The 18,449-nt window shown below is 55.4% G+C and overlaps 6 protein-coding genes across 6 annotated transcripts; 3 read left to right on the top strand and 3 right to left on the bottom strand.

The window, feature by feature from the left end:
- Positions 1–438: 438 nt before the first annotated feature.
- Positions 439–2,396, bottom strand: SETTUDRAFT_120240 (uncharacterized protein). Its single transcript, XM_008030976.1, has 2 exons — positions 2,223–2,396; positions 439–2,130 (listed from the first exon to the last, which is right to left on the bottom strand). The coding sequence occupies exons 1-2, from the start codon at positions 2,385–2,387 to the stop codon at positions 820–822; spliced, it is 1,476 nt and encodes a 491-aa protein (XP_008029167.1). The 5' UTR covers positions 2,388–2,396; the 3' UTR covers positions 439–819.
- Positions 2,397–3,666: 1,270 nt separating this feature from the next.
- SETTUDRAFT_140026 (uncharacterized protein) lies at positions 3,667–4,970 on the bottom strand. Its single transcript, XM_008030975.1, has one exon. It carries the CDS (start codon positions 4,959–4,961, stop codon positions 4,035–4,037), a length of 927 nt encoding a protein of 308 aa, XP_008029166.1. The 5' UTR covers positions 4,962–4,970; the 3' UTR covers positions 3,667–4,034.
- A 1,383-nt stretch (positions 4,971–6,353) lies between these two features.
- SETTUDRAFT_140023 (uncharacterized protein) lies at positions 6,354–12,410 on the top strand (the record flags this gene model as incomplete). The annotated part of the gene is made up of 2 exons (XM_008030974.1): positions 6,354–11,637; positions 11,691–12,410. The coding sequence occupies 2 exons, from the start codon at positions 6,354–6,356 to the stop codon at positions 11,909–11,911; spliced, it is 5,505 nt and encodes a 1,834-aa protein (XP_008029165.1). The 3' UTR covers positions 11,912–12,410.
- Positions 12,411–12,928: 518 nt separating this feature from the next.
- On the top strand, positions 12,929–14,071 carry SETTUDRAFT_164828 (uncharacterized protein). Its single transcript, XM_008030973.1, has one exon. The coding sequence runs from the start codon at positions 13,073–13,075 to the stop codon at positions 13,826–13,828; it is 756 nt and encodes a 251-aa protein (XP_008029164.1). The 5' UTR covers positions 12,929–13,072; the 3' UTR covers positions 13,829–14,071.
- Positions 14,072–14,188: 117 nt separating this feature from the next.
- Positions 14,189–15,125, bottom strand: SETTUDRAFT_164826 (uncharacterized protein). The gene is made up of 3 exons (XM_008030972.1): positions 14,984–15,125; positions 14,588–14,890; positions 14,189–14,528 (listed from the first exon to the last, which is right to left on the bottom strand). The coding sequence occupies exons 1-3, from the start codon at positions 15,110–15,112 to the stop codon at positions 14,403–14,405; spliced, it is 558 nt and encodes a 185-aa protein (XP_008029163.1). The 5' UTR covers positions 15,113–15,125; the 3' UTR covers positions 14,189–14,402.
- Positions 15,126–15,327: 202 nt separating this feature from the next.
- Positions 15,328–17,559, top strand: SETTUDRAFT_164825 (uncharacterized protein). The gene has a single exon (XM_008030971.1). It carries the CDS (start codon positions 15,356–15,358, stop codon positions 17,405–17,407), a length of 2,052 nt encoding a protein of 683 aa, XP_008029162.1. The 5' UTR covers positions 15,328–15,355; the 3' UTR covers positions 17,408–17,559.
- The last annotated feature ends 890 nt before the right edge of the window (positions 17,560–18,449 follow it).

Below are 18,449 nucleotides of genomic sequence, written 5' to 3'. Positions count from 1 at the left end.
ACGATGTGTAGTCAGTCTTTCAATGATAAAACAGAAAATGAAATCAGCAAGTCAAGTTGAATCTGCAGTTTCTTGTTTCCCATCTTGAATAAATACTCACAGGTGCTTGCTTGCTTGTTTTGTTTTGTTTGTGTGTTGACTTGGCATAATTTATTGATACGTATATATATATATATATGTATGATATGGGGAGTAAGAAGGAGTAAGTGAGAGAGAGAGAGAAAAAAAAACTCTAATTATCCAAATGAATACAACTCCTCCTGTTAGCACAAACAAACAAACAAAGGAAAAAAGATTCAAATAGCCCACCCATATGTACATACACGCCATCATTCATGACGATGATGATGGTGATGATGATAATGATGATGATGATAAAAAAAACAGAGTAATCGAGCCTAGTAGATAATATCAGATGTGGTAAAGGGGAGAACAAACTCTCTCGATAGGTTAGCTATGCGCCTATGATGAAGCAACAAACATACTGTTGCAACTGGGCAGTTTGTGTGTGCTTGTCAAACTTGCACACGGAGATGCATATCCAAAACTATGATGATGGGCATGGTGATGATGGCTTCATGTTCCCGGGGGGGTTGGGAGCCGTGATGCCAAAAAAAACAAAATAGACAAACAGACAGACAGACAGACAGATAGACAGATAGACAGACAGACAGAACAACCAGAAACCTACCTTATCCAAGTGCAGAAGAATCACACACACACATACAGACTACTGTATAATAGTTTGTTTTATCCCGAATCAAAACACCACAAAAAAAAGAAAAAAGAAAAAGAAGCGTGTTTTGCCAGGGTCACATGTCAAAAGTCGTCCATGTCGCCCATGAAGTGGTCTTCGCCGAGATCCTTGGACTTCTTGCGTGTGTGATCCATGTCAATGTCCGAAAGATCATCCGAGTCATCCTCGTCGTTGTCAACATCATCGTGGACATGGTCTTCTTCCTCTTCTACCCTCTCTTCCAGTAATCTCCTCTTCTCCGCCTCGCTCAACCCGGCTTTGGTCGCAGCCTCCATGCGAACGCGCAACGGGCGATTCTGCATGTAACTTTCCATGTAGCTTGCGCCCAGGCTGCTCGGATATCCATAGCTGCCTGCTTGATCCACATCGGCCACACCCGAGCCATGCAGACCGCCTACATAGGTATCAAAATCTTGCTCTTCTTCTGCAAGGCTGTCGCTCTCGAGTTCCGTGGTAGTGACTGGGGAAATGGAGTAGATGGGGTCTGGACCAGCGGTTTCGGGGATCGAGTGCGACTGTTGGATGGGCGAGGGGTCGAGGAATGTGCGCATTGGGGGTTGTGTGGGTTTAGAGGGTATGCTTGGAGAACGGGGCGAGTGCAGGGGGGGCGAGTGATCGGTTGCAATGGACACGGGCGTGGGCGTGTGCGACTCGGAATAGGCCTTGGAGGCTGACTGGATGGCGTTGGCCATGGGAAGAGGAAGGCTGTGATGTATGTCGTTTCGGTGCTCGAGAAAGAGTGGCGGGTCCGAAGTGGTAAGGCGCGGATCAATCATGTCGTCGAGCGAGGCAATGGAATTGGAGGCAGACGTTGTTTCGCTGCTGGGTGACGTGAGCAGGGGCTCGTCGACCGTGTCGGACGGATGGACCGTCTGGCCGTCAATGACCAGACTGACTCTCTTTCGCGGTGTGCGCGGCTTGTCCTTGTGGCGCAGGGCCGACTTCTTCATGGTGGAGCGCTTCATCTTCTTGGGTGCTTCGCCAGACTGCTTGTCCTTGGCCAGCGCCCCCGGAGCTGGGCTCTCCAAGTCCTTGTTGTCCTTCCTCTGCTTCCGGGCCTTGGTCTGCTCAGCATCTCTCGAGGGTCTTGCGGGCGGGGAGTCTGCCGCGTCGTTTGCGCCGTACGGGGTGGGTGGCTTGGGGGTCCTCCTCTTGTCGGGGGAGCTGTCGCGTGCGTCGAGCAGTGGCAGGAAGACGGGGGTGACGAGGCCGTAGAGCTCCTGCTCGCGCTTGTGCACCTTTGTATGCTTCTTCTGCTTGATCCTGTCGTCGGGCTCGGGCGCCTTTACGGCGTCGTCCGCATTACTCGCAGGCGACTTGCGGTCAGAAGCTAGCTGCTGAGGGCATTGGGTTGAACGGTATTGGTCTATGAGCTAGGCCAAAATCAGTCCCCGACGGCACTCGAGCAAACGTGGAACGGCAGCAATACTTGGCGGGTCGCTGGCGGTGCTGGGGGGAGGCGTACCTGGTGGCCATAGTTGCGCAGCTCGTCCTGCTTGCAGCGGATGTAGCTGGCGATGTCCGTCTCGAGCTGGTGGCGCCTGAGCTCGACGCTGCGGGCCAAGGCGTCCAATTGCTCTTTTGTGAAGCCTGGGACCTCGGCCAGGGTCGGGTCGGGTTGGAGAAGCATGGACTGGGCTGGACGAGGGCGTCTTCTGATCGGCCGGCTGATTCCGCGCTGGGGCGGGTGCGCTGTGCAGGCGGTGCGGCCTGGATGGAGTGGTATTGGGCGACGGCGGACAGTGTGCACCTGGGGCCGCGTTAGTTGTGCTCATGGCCGCCATATTGCTGGACCGAAGCGCATACCCAGCGTCGGGCGAGTGACGCATTCGCCGGGCGGCGATTGGCCGGGCCCAGCAGTCACAGGACGCAACGGCTATACGGTACCCTCGGCCTGCCTGGTCGTCTGGTTGTTGCCGTGGATTGGGCCCCTGTTGCCTGGCCGGCCTTGTGCATAGATAATACATGTATTACATGTACGAGGCGACTCAACCAAAGGGCCGTGGCGGTCGAAACCAATGGCCATGGCTGGGCGATTCGCTCGTATCGCAGGTCGGGTCGACTGCATGATGATGGCAGCGGGCGCGGTCCATGGATCCAGACTGGCAGGGCCGGCCAGTAGTAGGGCCGAGAGTGATCGGTGTACTGTACATTAGGTGTAGATGGGCGAGCTTGGGGTGGGTGCATGGCCGCATGGGGAAAGCCATGCACTGGCGACGGGAAGCGAAGACGCCCGATTCCTGTCCTGGCGAGGGAGCTTGTGCGTGTGCGTGTGCGTGTGCGTGTGCGTGTGCGGTGCCATGGCATGCCAATGCTATACGACGCGTTCACGTTGCACGCGTGTTGTTGATGGGCGCAGGCGAGTTGGAGGTGAGCGTCCTTCTAGAAGCGATCGCCTGAGCTCTGCCTGCCTGCCTGCCTGCCTGCCTGCCTGCCCCGCCCCGCCGCACCATCGCTCGCAAGGGGGAAGGCGCGCGGTGGATAATGGCCTGGCATGTCTTCGTTAGTGTGAATAGCAGGCGCTGCACATTGCAACGGGGAGCCCCTCATAATATCACGGCGGCACAGAGCGACCTTTTTGCAGCCCGCTCGCCCGCCCGCCCGCCTCTGCCCCTCTGCCCCTCTGCCACTCGGCCACTCGGCCACTCGGCCACTCGGCCACTGCCATTGCCATTGCCGTCCCGCCGCCGCCGCCGCCCTGGGGGACAGCGGTCCAATGTCCAGGCCCGGCCCACACACGTCCACGTCTGCCATGAACCATCATGGCCTGGCTGCTCCAAGCATGCAAGTCCAAGTGCGGGGAGCACGGAGAAGACGCTGCTATGATTGGACACAGGCGCACTTGTTGGGAACAGGTGTTCAGCCTGCAAAGGGCATAGCTACGCGTCTCTCAGTTGTTGAGCCCGCTTCATATTCATGTCTCTGCATCATAGATACTGGATATATCGGCAATCGTGCTCTTTCGTCCTCTCCCTCTCCTCGCGTCTACCGCTCCGTCTCGCCTGGCCGGTGTTACTCAGCCCTTTTGCTGCAAAAGGAATGCCTTCAAATCATGACATGCTCACGACCGGCGAGCTGAGCACAACGTCGCCCGCCGTGCTTGATTCGCTGCCGTGGAGCAAATGCACAGTCGTGGCGCGCCACGGATTTTGTCGTGTGACATCTCAGATGCACCACTAGCAGGGCAAGCCGGGGCTCAAGTCAACCTCATCACGCTGTGTCGCAGCTTACTCTTGCCATGCCGCATTCTTCTGCCTGGTAGGCATGCACCAATTGCTCATTCGCCGCCTTCCTCCTCCTTGGCCTTCTCTTCCGCCTCGGCCTTCTTCTTGTCTTCCCACTTCTGCTTCTTCTCCAACAACTTTTGCAGGTTTTTAGCACCATTGAAGACGCCATATGTCTTTGCACTGCAAGCCGCGCACGTAGGGTCCTTTCGGTATCGCTTCAGAGCACACGCCTCGCAGAAATAGTGTCCACACTTGGTCACAACAGGGCTCTTGTATGGCTTCTTGCAGATGATGCAGGCAAAGGGTATTTTTTCCAGAAGCGCAAGGTCAATGCCGTCTTCGTCCTTGTCCTTTTCGTCCCTGTTCGCAGACGCGACAATGGTGCCCCCGGGCTTCTTGCCTTTGGTGGACATTTCCCACTCCCGATCCAGCTTCCAGCCCGCTGCATAGTCTTCGCGGGCGTGCAGGAATTTGCAGTTGTCGCCAAAGCCACAGAAGCCTGTCTGCTTGTAATCCTTGCACACGTCTGGCGTGTAGTCTGTGACGGTGATGGTTCGAATGTTGGTGGACGCCTTCATGGGCCCGACTTGGCGAGTCGGCGCATCGGGGTTCTTGTCGATAAACGACTGGGGTTTCGATCGCGTGCTGCCCAGGAGGTTCTTGGAGCTGAGCGCATCCTCGGCCTTTTCGTCGTACCAGTTGGACTGCTTGGTCGCGTCGTTGCTGGCTTCAATTACCGCATCCGTGTTGGCGGCGTATTGCGTGGTGCCCTCTACGGTTGCATTGGTCTTGCGGTCGGCGGTCGAGGCTTTGAGCGCGTTGGCGTTGGTCTTTCGCCGCTTGACTACGCGGCCGTCTTCGCCCTCGGCGTCTTCGCCCGACGAGAAGTCGGAATCGGACTGCGGCGGTGGAGGAGCGGCTTTTCGGGGCGCGGCTTTGGCACCGCGTTTCTTGAACTTGACGACGGGCGTGTCCATGGTGGCGGAGAAAAGGGTGGGTGAGGGAGGGGGGCGAGGGAGGCGCGCAAGGCGTGGGCAGCAAAAGTTGGAGCCACGCCGCTGTGGCTGAGAAACGCAGCATCACGTGACGATATCCGGGGTAGTGGCGCAGATCACATGGCATGTCCATACTTACACTTGCGTACACGTACGTACATGGACAAACTGCACCGGCGATCGGGGGGGACGGCGGGCGTGGCAGCAGGCATTTCACATGTCCTCGCCACGCACCCGGATGATGATGCTCGGGCTGCTTTGGCTCGCCTTGGGGAGCCCCGGATGGCGGGCGCACTGAGGCTGGACAAAAGAAGCCTCGGAGGCTCTCTGCTAGGCTCGAAGGGCACAAAGGGACGCTGATCGCGAGGCGGGCTTTGTGGGCGAAGAGGCAGCCTGCAAGTGCACGCCGACACACCACTAAAGACATATAATACACCCACACGCGCGCGCACGCACGCACGCACACGACGGCCGTCCGGTGCTGCGCATGCACAGGCTCAGCAAACCCCTATTCCGCTGCCACGGCACCCCTACGCAGGGCGACGATGTGGTCGTCGTCGAGTCGAGCTGCAGCGCCCCTCGATGCAGCCATGCAGCTGACCCAATGGCGCATCCGCAGCGCAACCCCCCCTGGGCTGGGCTAGCAGTGGTGAGGGGTCCCGCCCATGTGCGCCTGCATGTGTGTGTGTGCAGCATCGATGTACAGGTGCAGGTGAGTGGGTGTACATGTATGCAGCGGCGCCGGGGCGGAGCAGAGGTGGGGTCTTGTCCTGGGTCCGGGGCCGCTTTGCTTTGTTGATGCCGTCGACTCAGCGCAGCGCTGCCTTGTTCGCGATAGCCTTGAAGGCGCACGGCCGCCTCATTTCGCTCTTCTGCACCACATCATCCGCCGCTGCTGGACCTCACTCCTCTGTCGCCTCTGTCGCCTCCGTCGCCTCCGTCGCCTCCTCCAGCCCGTTCGGCATTCCCTTCTTTCTTTTTTTCGTTGCTCTTCACAGCCGCTTCTTAAGTGATGCGTCTTTGCTTCTTTTCTATAGTGTGACCGAAACGCGACCCTCTGCCAGCTGCCACTGCCGTGTCCTCGCTGGCTTTGTGCGCGTCGCTTTCGTCCAAACCCTTTGTGCATTCCGGCCTCGCCTTGACAGAGTGGACCGCCCAATCGCTCTTGTCCCTAATACCGCGACGACTCCTCCCGCCGCCGCCACCTCGCGTCGCCGCATTCGCGCTTCTTCGCCCGCTCCTTAATAATACTTTTGTCCCAAACCCTCCCGCTGTCCGACCTCCACACCAAACAAGCCACCCGACACGCGTCGCCACACCCGACCTTCCCCCCCGGGCGATGCGACGAGAGGACACCGCCTTCCCTGACTACTGATGGCTGCAGCAAACCCTCCGCCAGGCGCCTCGCCGGTGGACCACCCCAATGGCTCCGACCCGTTTCTCGTGCCCCCGCAGGATGCCCACAGGCAGCGATACTCGGCCTTTGACAACTCGCAATTCTCCCTGTATCTGAACGGATCGCCTGCCCAGGCCAAGCGCGCCCTTGAAGCACACTTGGCAGAGACAACACGCAGGCTGCAGGAGACGTCGCACCTGGGCAGCGCCCTCGTCCAGCAGCGCAAGGAGCTCGAGGACAAGTTGCAGGAAGTGGAGCAGCAGCAGGAGGAGAATGAGATCGGAGAAGATCTGCGCCAGAGGCTGGCCGAGCTGGAGAAGGAGTTCAACGAGGTGGGGCGGGAGACGGCTCGCGCCTTTCTCCCCAAGTCTCGCGTTCCCAGCGGAGAGACCGACGTCCCAGGCGGTGGCTCAGTCTACTCCAGCGAAGCTTTCCAGTCGCCCACGAAAGTGAGCGTCCCATCGCGAAAGCAGAGGAACCAACAGCCCAGCCGTATCAACGACATTGCACTGGCAACCGAGATCTCCACGTCTTTGCTCTCTCAGCTCAAGGACCTCCAGGCTGTCCTACTTGAGAAGGATGAGGCTCTCAAGGCAGCCGATCTTGACAGGTCGCAGCTCGAGATCGAGGTCGAAGGCCTGTCACAACGCCTGCGAACCTTGGATGAAAGCGAGTCACGCCTAAAGGACGTCAACTGGAACCTCGAAACCCAAATTCGCGAATCGGAGTTCCAGTCAAAGTCCGCGGCGGACAAGGAGCAGCGCCTTAACCATGCCTTGAACCTTGCACGCACAGAAAGGACGACGCTGGAAAGGGAATTGGAGGAGTTGAAGCAAATGTACACCAAGCTCAACGACGACCACATCAACAAAATGAAGCAGCACGAGTCCGAGCTCTCCATTCTTCGTCGCAACGTGGCCATGACCGAGACTGAGAAAGGTGCAATGCAGCGCAAAGTGGAGGAACTCACATCCAAGAACCAGCAGCTGGCACAGGCGATTGCTTGGCGTGCAAGGTCCGAGGAGCGTGGCCGCTCTGAAGATTCATCCGCAGACGATGGCATTATGGAAAGACACACAGGAGGAACCCCTGAGCACTCGCCTGCACCCTCGCCAAGCAAGGCTACTCCTCGTCACGGTATGCTAGAAACCGAGACGCTGAAGCACTCACTTCAGCATGCCCACCGTATGATCCAACAGCTCAAGAACAACATTCACCGTGAAAAGACTGAAAAGATTGAGCTCAAGAGAGTGCTACAAGATACCCGTGACGAATTGGACACCGCCCGCGCTCAGGTTGGACCTGGCAGTGCTAGCAAGCGAAGGAGGAGCGAGAAGGACCTTTTCAAGAAGCCCCCTCGGCCAGATCGTCTGGGAGCCCTGCGCAGCGGCACACAGGAGATTATCGAGGATGACGAGTGGGAAGAGGAGGAGGGTATGCCCGTTACACCAAGCAAACAGCCGCACCTCTCCCACTCTACTTCTCGAATCTTCGTTACCGGACACTATTCTGCTGCCGAAACAAGTGGACAAGATGGCTTTGAGACGGCCAACGAAACTTCGGATGCTGCTTTCGAGACTGCAAATGAGCCAGACGGCATAGCAACTGAATCTGAGGCTTTCCAGACAGGAGCTGAGACCCTTGACGGGGACAGCAGTGATCAGCTAACAGAGACTGAGGCTGGGCCTTCCAAGCTGAGCGCTCGTCATAGCCGACCCTCATTTTCAAGCCGGGGCCGTGCTGCTTCCTATGAGAGCACAGCGTCTGCCTCTGATGCCGATTACAGTGAAGCCGATGTGAGGACGCCTCTTCACCATCAGCATTCGCGTCTTCGGTTGAGGGCACCCAGCTCCCGTAGATCAAAATCTAGAGGTGCCTCAAATCTGTTTGCTGGAACACCGCCGACATCCCGGGATTCTCCCGCCAGCTACATCAGCAGTAGCAATGAGAACACGCCGTCACAAGGCAAGAGCCTCTTTGCCGAGCTGAACGATTTGAGTGCGGATGACGACGACGCCAGCTCTGTCGAAGGTACTGTTGAGGGCACGCCAAGCCGATCCAGTGTAATTCACTCACGTTATTCATCACCAGATGCACTGAGGAAGACCATTACCGCTGTGCCCATGCCTCTAATGGTCGACTCAGGCACCATGACTGAGCCAGATGTCCCGGAACCTATTGCCTTCTCTTCAATTGCTACTCAGGACACCCAACCCCAAGCCATACGCCTGCCGGTCTTGGAGTTTTCTTCTTTGCACTCACAAGACACGAACCCGCAAGCGCCACTCCGTCCAGATCTTCGAGTATCCTCCATCTCTTCGCAGGGCACTGAGCCCAAGCAGGTGTCACCACCGACACTTGGTCTCTCGAGTGTTTCTGGAAACGCAACCGATCCTCGTGCCCCACGGATACCTCAGCTGGCCGTGTCCTCCGTGTCCGCCCATGCCACTCAGCCACAAGTTCCCTTGGTGCCGTTGTCAACCTTTTCCTCTTTGCATTCCCTGGACACCGTGCCGCGTGCCGTGCCTGTTACGCCTTTGTATATGTCATCGGTGTCCACCCATGCAACAGAGCCTCGGCATGCTAGTCCACAGCCTCTTGGGCTGTCAGACTTCTCATCTCAGGGCACTGAACCTGTCTTGCCAGAAGTGCCAGAGCCGATCACCCCTTCGCTGGACGTTTCGTCCATCTCGCACCAAGCGACTGAACCAAAGGAAGTCGATGCACCGAAGCCCCTCGTGTCAATACAGCTGCTGAGGTCTTCTATCTCAACTCAATCGATAGAGCCAATAGAAAAGATTGAGTCAGCCGTCGATGTCTCCAGTCCCGCATCGACATCTGAAGAGGCCGTCTCGGCACTGTCTCGGGAAGTTCCTCAAGCACAGGAACAACGACCACTGCTGCAAATGTCAAAGGTGGCCGCCCACGCAACCGAGCCAAGAGAAGTGCTGCACAAACAGACATCATTACAGATGTCGACCCTAGCGTCTCACGGAATTGAGCCTAGGGATGCATCCCAAGCACCTGCTTCGACAGTTTCGATAACGTCGACTGAAGCTATAGAGCCACAAGCACCGATCCGAGAGAGACAGCAGTTCTCTGAGCTCTCTTCACATGTTGCTACTGCGCCCGTCGCACCACGACTACCGCATATGCAGCTGTCGAGCTTTTCAGCTCAGTCTATCGATCCGGTTGAGACTCCTAAACCCGCGTCGCACCAACTATCGACACTCTCCTTCCAAATATCCCATCCGAGGGAGCCTTCGATGCCAGCACTGCCATCTTTCTCTGTGCTATCCTCAACGACAACCAAGCCGGTCGCGCCACAGACACCGGCTTCTATGGGTCTTTCAGGCGTGGAGTCTCTGAGCACAAACCCAGTAAAGCCAGCACAGCCCCTGCCATCAGAACTGTCATTTGTCAACGCAGTCCAGACAGAACCCGTTTCACCAGCTACTATCTCTGGACCTATACTTGACGTCTCTAACGTAGAGACAATTCACGACACCCAACCTGAATCGCCATCGCCTCCAACCTTTGTCCTGGCTAACATGAGTCGACCATCTACAGCAAGCAGGGTGGATCCTCCCGTCATGAGTTTATCACCTGTTGCCACTCAAGGCATTGAACCTTTTGTGCCATCAAGACCCGTGACTGCACATAGAGGCACAGAGCCCTTTGCAACAACAACTACTACTACGAGCACTACCCAAACAGAGACGATGCAGGACAAGCAGCCACCAGTGCCCACGATCAGCTATTTTGATGCCGTTTCAAGCCTGACCAAAGATTCCTCAACTGACACTGCAGCTTTGTCAGCTGATAGCAGAGATGCACGTGTTCCTCTCATGCCTATAAGCGCTAACAAGTCAGTCAAGGCGAGCCAAACGCAGATGACTGATGGAGGCACTCAGACCATGGTATCCGCTGAACAAATCGACAAGCTACTGCTGGCTCGAAGTCAGCTATTGAACGGCATGGCGACTGGAGCTGTATCGGAAAAGAGCATCGCATCGACTGGATCGCCTAGGAAGCATGCAGCTGACTCTCTCCGCACTCCGAAACGTCCTGGCAGCTCTGGAAGCGTGCGTTCACGCTTGGAAACACCTCCCCCACTGCCATCGGATCACCGAGAAGTCATTGCCGCGGCGTCTCTCAGGCCCATGTCTCCTGGATCAATGGGACCACCTTCACTGCCAGCATCGGCCTATAAGAAGCGGCCGCAGACGCCAACCATTAGGACAAGCAACAGCAACCTTACTCCTACTATGACAGGTGGTACTACTCCACGTGTGCGTCGCCAATCGCAGCGCAGCGGAGCGTCTTCGCCTCTTAGCCATAGGTCATCGCTGTCGTCATTCACTTCGGAGATTGATCAACGCTTCAACATACCCGGAGGGCCATCCTTTGCTGCAAATGGAATAGCTGGTGGTGCTACGGATCCACGTATGATTCAAGCCATCACCCAAACGATGATTGGCGAATACCTGTGGAAGTACACCCGCAAGACTGGTCGTGAGGAATTCTCGGATAACCGTCATCGACGCTTTTTCTGGATTCATCCCTACACAAGAACATTGTACTGGAGCGACCGAGACCCTCAGAGTGCCGACAAAACGACGTTGAAAGCCAAGAGTGTTGCTATTGAATCTGTACAAGAAGTCGATGACCCCAATCCCCTTCCCCCTGGACTCCATCAAAAGAGTCTGCTCGTCATCACTCCCGGACGAGCAATGAAGTTTACTGCGACTACTGGTCAGAGGCACGAGACATGGTTCAATGCCTTGAACTATCTGTGCCAGCGAGTTGATGAAGGCGATGAAAAGTCTTCACCAACGTCGGAGCAGAAATCTACAATTGCGGATGAAATTCAAGACGAATTCAATGGTGGGTATCGAAGCTCTTCACGCCAAACAGGTCGATCGAGAGCTTCAGTGATGTCGTATGCTACTGGGCGCGCATCGTCTCGCGACCGCACCCAGATGCCAACGATCCGACAGTCCGCCGTGACGCCGCAACGCGCCGTCTCAACCGAGCCACCAGCCCATGGGTCTGTTGCGAACCGGTTCAGCAGCATGCTTCGGCCGAGTGCCACTGCTATGCGAGGATCCTTCTCCAGCCGTCGAAGCAGCAAGAACAGCGCGCCAGAAGCGACGACGTATCACGAACCTAGCCTGTCGAATTTGGAGCTCAGCCGCGATATTCACGAGCATGTGGAGCATGATCAAGACTTCATGCCCAATGTTCGAGCGTGCTGTGATGGTGAGTTGTCTCTGTTGAGGGTGATGATGACTCATGAGCTAACATGTGCAAAGGCAAACACGACGTTGGACACCTCCATCAGCATTCGATTAGAGGCCGATACGTCAAGCAGTCTAGTTCCAGACCTTCGCTGTTTGGTTCCATGAGCTCGCGCGCCCAGTCTCGGGCCGAGTCACGCACTGAATCTCGCACGGAGTCGCGCACAGAGATGCGCAACGAGCAAATTCGCCACCAGACGGAGATGGAGGCAGCAAACTACGGAGCTGGTGCATAGTCTTCCATCCCCTCCCTGCCTAGCACCCTTCCTACAGCACTAGCAGACGTGTTCGTTTCGACGACACCAAACTCGTCACATGATCTGACTGACATTCTTTACTTTCCTAGCATTTTCTATTTGTCACGGGAACCGCTCCCAATTTCCTATGTATATCTCTGTCCGTTTTGCGGCTTTTGGACGTTACACATCGCTTTGGATCCGCATCAAACAGCAAATAAAGACCGAGAGCTCCCTGCAGGAGCGTCGGGCATGGCGTTGGACTGTGAAGCATTGCCTGTCTGATTTGCACAGCAGGCTCGAATGGGGATGGAGCCATACACTGAGACGACCTAACGCTTCTCCTCTAGACCAGGCTGCGAGTTGATTGCATTGCTCTAGCATCGTTTCCTTATCGTTTGTAACTTGACCCCTCCACCCCTCCCTCTCTCCTCACTCTGGAGTTGTCAGTTTGCGCGGGTTGGACTTGGCAGCACATATCGTTGTTGGATAATGTTTGTAGTTGGCGATAGAAGCACTGCAACTGCAGCTGAGCAGAGTGGTAGTAGGAAAAATGAAGACAGAACGCAAAGTGGAACCCACGGTGCTACTCGTGATGGCGCTGGTCTTATGCTGGTGAAGCAGGGTCTTGCAGCCTGCAGGAGGCATCTCCGACGAGGCCTTTTTTTTCTTCTTTCCTTCATTCTGGATGCACCCAAGGCCGTCATCTGACCTCGACCCTGCGGGACGCTACTTATGTAGGCTACTTAGGCGACCGAGTGGGCATGCTCGCATCACGTTCATGCACGCCGAATCGCGCTGGTCGCCGGGCTCGCCGGGGGGTGTGGAGTGCCAAGAATCTGCGTCACCGCTAAACTGGAGTCGTCGACCGAACTTTCGCTCCTTGTCCAGACGCGAGGCTCGCCCGTCTGTCCCTTCCTTCACACCCACGAACCTAATCGCGCACCCCGTTTCCTTGACCAACCTTCATTTCGGCAACTGCGGGCAGCTACCTGTATACCTATAATAGACTTTTGAGCTCGGCAACCGACGCCTAATAGCACCTGCGTAAACACGCCCAAGCGCGACAAAAGCACACGACACGCTTTCGCCACACGACAAGACGACAGCAAACCCCCCCGCCAGAGCTGCTAGCACCCACGACACGACACATCCGCAACCATGGCGCGCAACTCGGAAAAGGCGCACTCGATGCTCTTCCGCTTCCGCGCTGCCCAGGCGGCCGAAGCAGGCATCATTGACATTTCGCGCACCCGCCGCCCCAAGCTCATCACATCGGTCACCTCGATCCCCGTCTGCGAGAAATGGCGCGGCCAGGTCCTCAAGGAGATTTCGCGCAAGGTCACGAAAATCCAGGACGAGGCTCTTTCAGACTACCAGATTCGCGATCTCAACGACGAGATCAACAAGCTCATGAGGGAGAAGCACATGTGGGAGAGCCAGATCAGGGGCCTGGGCGGGCCCAATTACATGCGAGGCGGCAGGGTGCTTGATGAGGAAGGGCGCGAAGTGCCTGGAGGCGGCAAGGGCTACAGGTATTTCGGGCGAGCCAAAGAGCTACCAGGCGTCAAGGAGCTATTCGAAAGGCAAAGTCGCCCGGAGGACGACATGGACAAGGGCCGTGAAAAGAGGAGCGAGCTTCGGCAAAAGGTGGACGCAGGCTACTATGGCTATAACCTGGATGAGGAAGACGGCACGCTCCTAGCATACGAAAAAGCAAAGGAGCGAGAGGCCTGGGACAACTTCCTGTTGCTGGGCGACGACCTGAGCGAGAAAGCGAGCAAGACACAGAAAGAATGGATCGAACTACCAGGCGACGCTGGTGACGGTATACGATGGCGGGTGCCCACGCTTGAAGAGGTCAACAACGAGCTCGTTGAGCGTCGACGGAGGAAGCTGCTTGAGAAACTGGGATGATTAGATTACCAGCATTTGGCGGGCTCTGCCACTTGCAGAGCCATGGTGGGAAACTGTACAACAACAGACTGCAGCCTTTGTTTTTCTTTTCTTTTTTATGGGCAATTTCTTCTTTCCATGCCAGAAGAATAAGGTCAGAAACCGATACCCTCGCCGAATGCGCGGCTGCTTAAACACCCACATGTATATCAGAATCATTACCGGACAAGCAAGAGCAAGTCCGGTGTCAAGACGTACGAATCAAGACGTTTTTTCATAGAAGCAGATAATGCCCGTGTGCACATGGTTTTGGGTGTGAAGATGAATGGCTTGCCTGCATCATGGTGACTGGTCAAGAATCGCTGTATGCTGTGACGGAAGGACTTGGGTATCTTATTCGTTGCTCTGGAGTTCTTCTTACAGCAAGCCATCTCGTTGTTGGCGTACTTGCTCGCTGCTGCCTCGCGCTGGATAGCGTATCCTTTTCGCATATGCGTATATACCTTGTTGCGCGCTTGTTTTCCATCTGGCTTACTACACCACTTCAAGTCCACTTTCCTAGAGTATAATAGTCACCGCCCTGCCCCTCCATGACTCAAGTCGTAAACAGCGAATCTTCCTCTCTCAGGTACTCGCCAATATCCGCTTGCCTGAACGTGACAATACCCGTAGGATCCAACTTGCGCGCATCAGCCGTAGATCTCGCACTCACGCCGAAGCCCTACAAAAACTCGTTAGTTACGGGAGCATACCATGGCAGCACGGCCTGCCCTCGCTTACCAATGGCGTGTCGTTCATACTCAGCACCACGACACCCTGGTGCTCCGGGCAATCCTCACTCCATCGGCCCACGTGCGCCTTGAGCACGTTGCCGCCGTACAGAAACGGCATCTCGCCGTTCTGCTTCACCCACACCTTGTAGCGAGCGTGCGGCGCGATGACGCTCAACGCCGTAATGTGCAGCCGGAACTTGCCCGTCTTTGTGAATTTTCCAAGACAGATGCCGAGAGAGAGCAGGTTGTCGCGCGCGACGCTCGTGGCGAGATTGGCTATGGATTCGCGCACGTAGTAGACTCGTGAGCCCTACAATCGACATTAGCATTTTTTTTGTCTAGCTTGGTTCGAGAGGGAAGCCAATCTTGGGATGATGGGTGCAGAGAGCCGTTTCTTCCTTACCTGCACGCGGAAGACATTGCGATCTGAGCCGCCAGCAGGATCGGCAATGAGGTTTGTGATGCCCTTTCCACAGTACGAGGCGAGCTTCTCGAAGAGCGTCTTGGTCTCGGGTTCTGTAAGCGGCCTCATGTTTGCAGTTCGGACGGTTGAGTTTTGGGAGGGAAGCTGAGCTGTGCTGGCTGGCGCAAGTCGCAAAGTCGAGATCTGCTTGCCCAAAAAAAATGTGGAGCGGAAGCGGGCTAGTCTCCGCCGCGGCCAAAATTTCCTGAGCGGCCTGCTTTTGCAACTGCGACAACCACCAACACGGGTGCGGGAGTTCTCCAGAGCCCTCTTCTTTTTATTTTCTCTCTCTGATTTTGCATACCCCGCACCATGTCTCGTGTTCCGGCTGCCAAGCGAAGAAGACTCTCGCCGCCAGAAGATGGAGAGCCCGCGAACGGAACGACGGTCGATCACAAAGCATCGTTTATGAAGAATGCCGCGAAATGGGATCTTGAGCAGGACTACGAAACGCGGCCGCGCAAACTGAAGAAACAGAAGGAGAACAAGAAATTGCCCGTCAGGACAACCGAAGGCTGGGTCGCGCCGGAGCCTACTGCGCAGGACGTTAAAGAGGAAGACGACTCGGACAGTTTTCTGGGCACCGGAAGCGAGAATGAAGGGGACGATGCCGCTGAGGATGACGAGGATGAGGAGGTCGAGGAGCAGAAGCCAAAGATACCTGCGCGACAACAGATACTAGAGGCCAAGGAAGAGCTTGCTCGGATAGCAAGTCTAATCAACGAGGATCCAGAGGAACACATTTCAGCGCTGAAGACATTGCAAGCGCTTGCAGACTCGGAAAACTTCACGGTCAAAAAATTGGCATTGGCGACGCAGGTCTCGATATTCAAGGACATCATCCCCGGCTACAGAATACGGCCGCTATCGGAAGAAAAGATGCAGGAGAAGATCTCAAAGGAAGTCAAGAAGCTACGCCAATTCGAGCAGAAGCTCGTGTCGGGATATGAGACGTATGTCAAGCATCTGGCGAAACTGGCAAAGTCGAGCGGGTCGGACAAGGAGCAGGTTGCGAGCCTGGCATCGGTGGCCGTGAGCTGCGCATGCAACCTGCTCAATTCGGTGCCACACTTCAACTTTCGCAGTGAGCTTCTCAAGATCATGGTCGGCAAGCTGAGTACAAGGAAAGTCGATGGCGATTTTGTGCGGTGTAGAGAGGCCCTGGAGACGCTGTTTGAGAATGACGAGGATGGCAATGCTTCATTAGAGGGTGTTACCATGTTGACCAAGATGATGAAGAGCCGGAATTACCACTTTGACGAGAGTGTTCTCAACACGTTTTTGCATCTTCGTTTGCTGTCCGAGTTTGCGCAAAAGGCTTCATACCATTCTGTTGATAAGGCCGAAGAGCCTACCGTCAACGGCAAAAGGCTGAAGCAGAAGCGCGAATTCAGGACCAAGAGACTGCGGAAAGAGTTGAAGGAGAAAAAGGCAATCGAAAAGGAGTTCAAGGAGGCCGATGCTGCTGTTAGTCACGAGGAGCGCGACCGGATGCAGGCCGAGACACTCAAGATGGTCTTTGTGGCATACTTCAGGATTCTCAAGGCGCGCTCAGCGAAGCTCATGGGTGCCGTACTGGAAGGACTGGCACGATACGCACATCTGATCAACCAGGACTTCTTTGGTGATATCCTGGAGGCCCTACGAGACATCATCGCGACAGCTGAACTTACAGCAGCCGCCGCGGCTGAAGACGACGACGCTTCTGATGAAGAGGACGACAACGAGATGCCAGAGCGCAATCTTACGCGCGAATCCCTCCTTTGCGTCATCACAGCTTTCGCCCTTCTTGAAGGCCAAGAAGGTGCGAAAACAGCATCAGCTCTCAAACTTGACCTCAGCTATTTCATCACCCATCTCTACCGTACACTACACCCTGTTGCGCTGAATCCGGACATTGAACTCAGCTCGAAATCACTGCACCTGGCTGACCCCAACGTCGGAACATCACATGCCGACACGGTCAAAATCAATGTCCAAACCACCATTGTCCTGTTGATCCGCTCGCTTTCTTCGGTCCTCCTACCCGTCACTTCGATCCGCGCCGTCCCCCCTCTTCGCGTCGCGGCCTTTGCAAAGCAACTCATGACCATCTCCATGCACCTACCCGAGAAATCCTGCACCGCCATGCTCGGCCTCCTGAACCGCGTCACAAAGACGCACGGAAAGAAAGTAGCTCCGCTGTGGAACACCGAAGAAAGGCGCGGCGACGGCGTGTTTGATCCGCTCAAACCGGAAATCGAGGGCAGCAACCCGTTCGCCGGCACCGTCTGGGAAGGCGAGATTCTCAGAAAACACTTTGCGCCCAACGTGCGCGAGGCGCTGGGTGGCGTGGAGCGCAATGTGCTGGAGGCGAGTAAGTAAGGGCTGTTAACGGTTTTTTTTAAAGCGGAATATCAAATGTGCAAGATGGTGGAGGGCGTGAAGCAGTGAAAAGAAAACCCCCCACCTTAGTAGAAAAGGAAATGGGTGGAATGTTGGATTGAGTAGAACGTGTGTGAATATGAGCAATGTCGTCTCCTGCATGATTTGTCCCTTTTGCGAGTATGTGGGGTGAAATCGCGTGATGAAGACATGATAGCACTGGTATCGAGCCTATTCTATCAATTTTCAAACCTTGTTTCGCACTTCGATCCATCTCATCCTTATACAGTGCCTCTAGAAAGTTCAGAGTTTGTCTGATTTACCATTTGCTGTAAAGACTAAACTTTCTCCAGTCACCTTGTCCGCCTCATAGTGTTGCTTCTCTAACGACTGCTTTGAAAGAACAATAGTGCGTTCGGTTTTGTATGGAGATGGCTGTTCATCACGCGTCATGAAGATATGTGTATTATATCAGGGGAGAGAGAGATATATATCGTCAGGTCCGTGCGCCTATATACTATTCCACACCCAGTATTAGCAGAACCCTAATACTCGTTACGTAACGTCAAAGTATAGCGAGTGGCCGAGAATAGCGAGTGACCGAAAATGCCAAGCCCCCATCAACCTCACCACCGTTGCGCAACCATTACAGCGCAACAACAACAGTAAATTGAAATTAGAAAAGGCTAATCTATTCAGAATCAACCTCTTCATCTTGCTTGCAGGTGCGCGAGTTGTGTCCAGTCTCACCGCAGCGTCTACAGCGCCTTTGCGACGGTTCGCCTACTTCAGCGCTCTCTCCCTTCTTTGCCTTCTTCCCACTACCACGCGCCCCAGACTCCTTTAGAGTTGCCAGTTTCTCTCCTTCTTCAATCGTTAGGGTCTCTCCTTTCTGTAGCCGCTTTCTTTTGTGTGATCTCCTTCGCGTGGCGGCTTCATTCGCTGCTTCAAGCTCAGAGACCCGTTTCTTGACTAACACCAACTCATGCGCAATAGTAGTCGCACCTTTAACTAGGTTTTCAACAGCACCTAGCATACTTGT

This window comes from Exserohilum turcica (assembly GCF_000359705.1).
Source record: "Exserohilum turcica Et28A unplaced genomic scaffold SETTUscaffold_5, whole genome shotgun sequence".
Lineage (NCBI taxonomy): Eukaryota > Fungi > Ascomycota > Dothideomycetes > Pleosporales > Pleosporaceae > Exserohilum > Exserohilum turcicum.
This window is presented reverse-complemented; position numbering and strand designations above follow the sequence as displayed.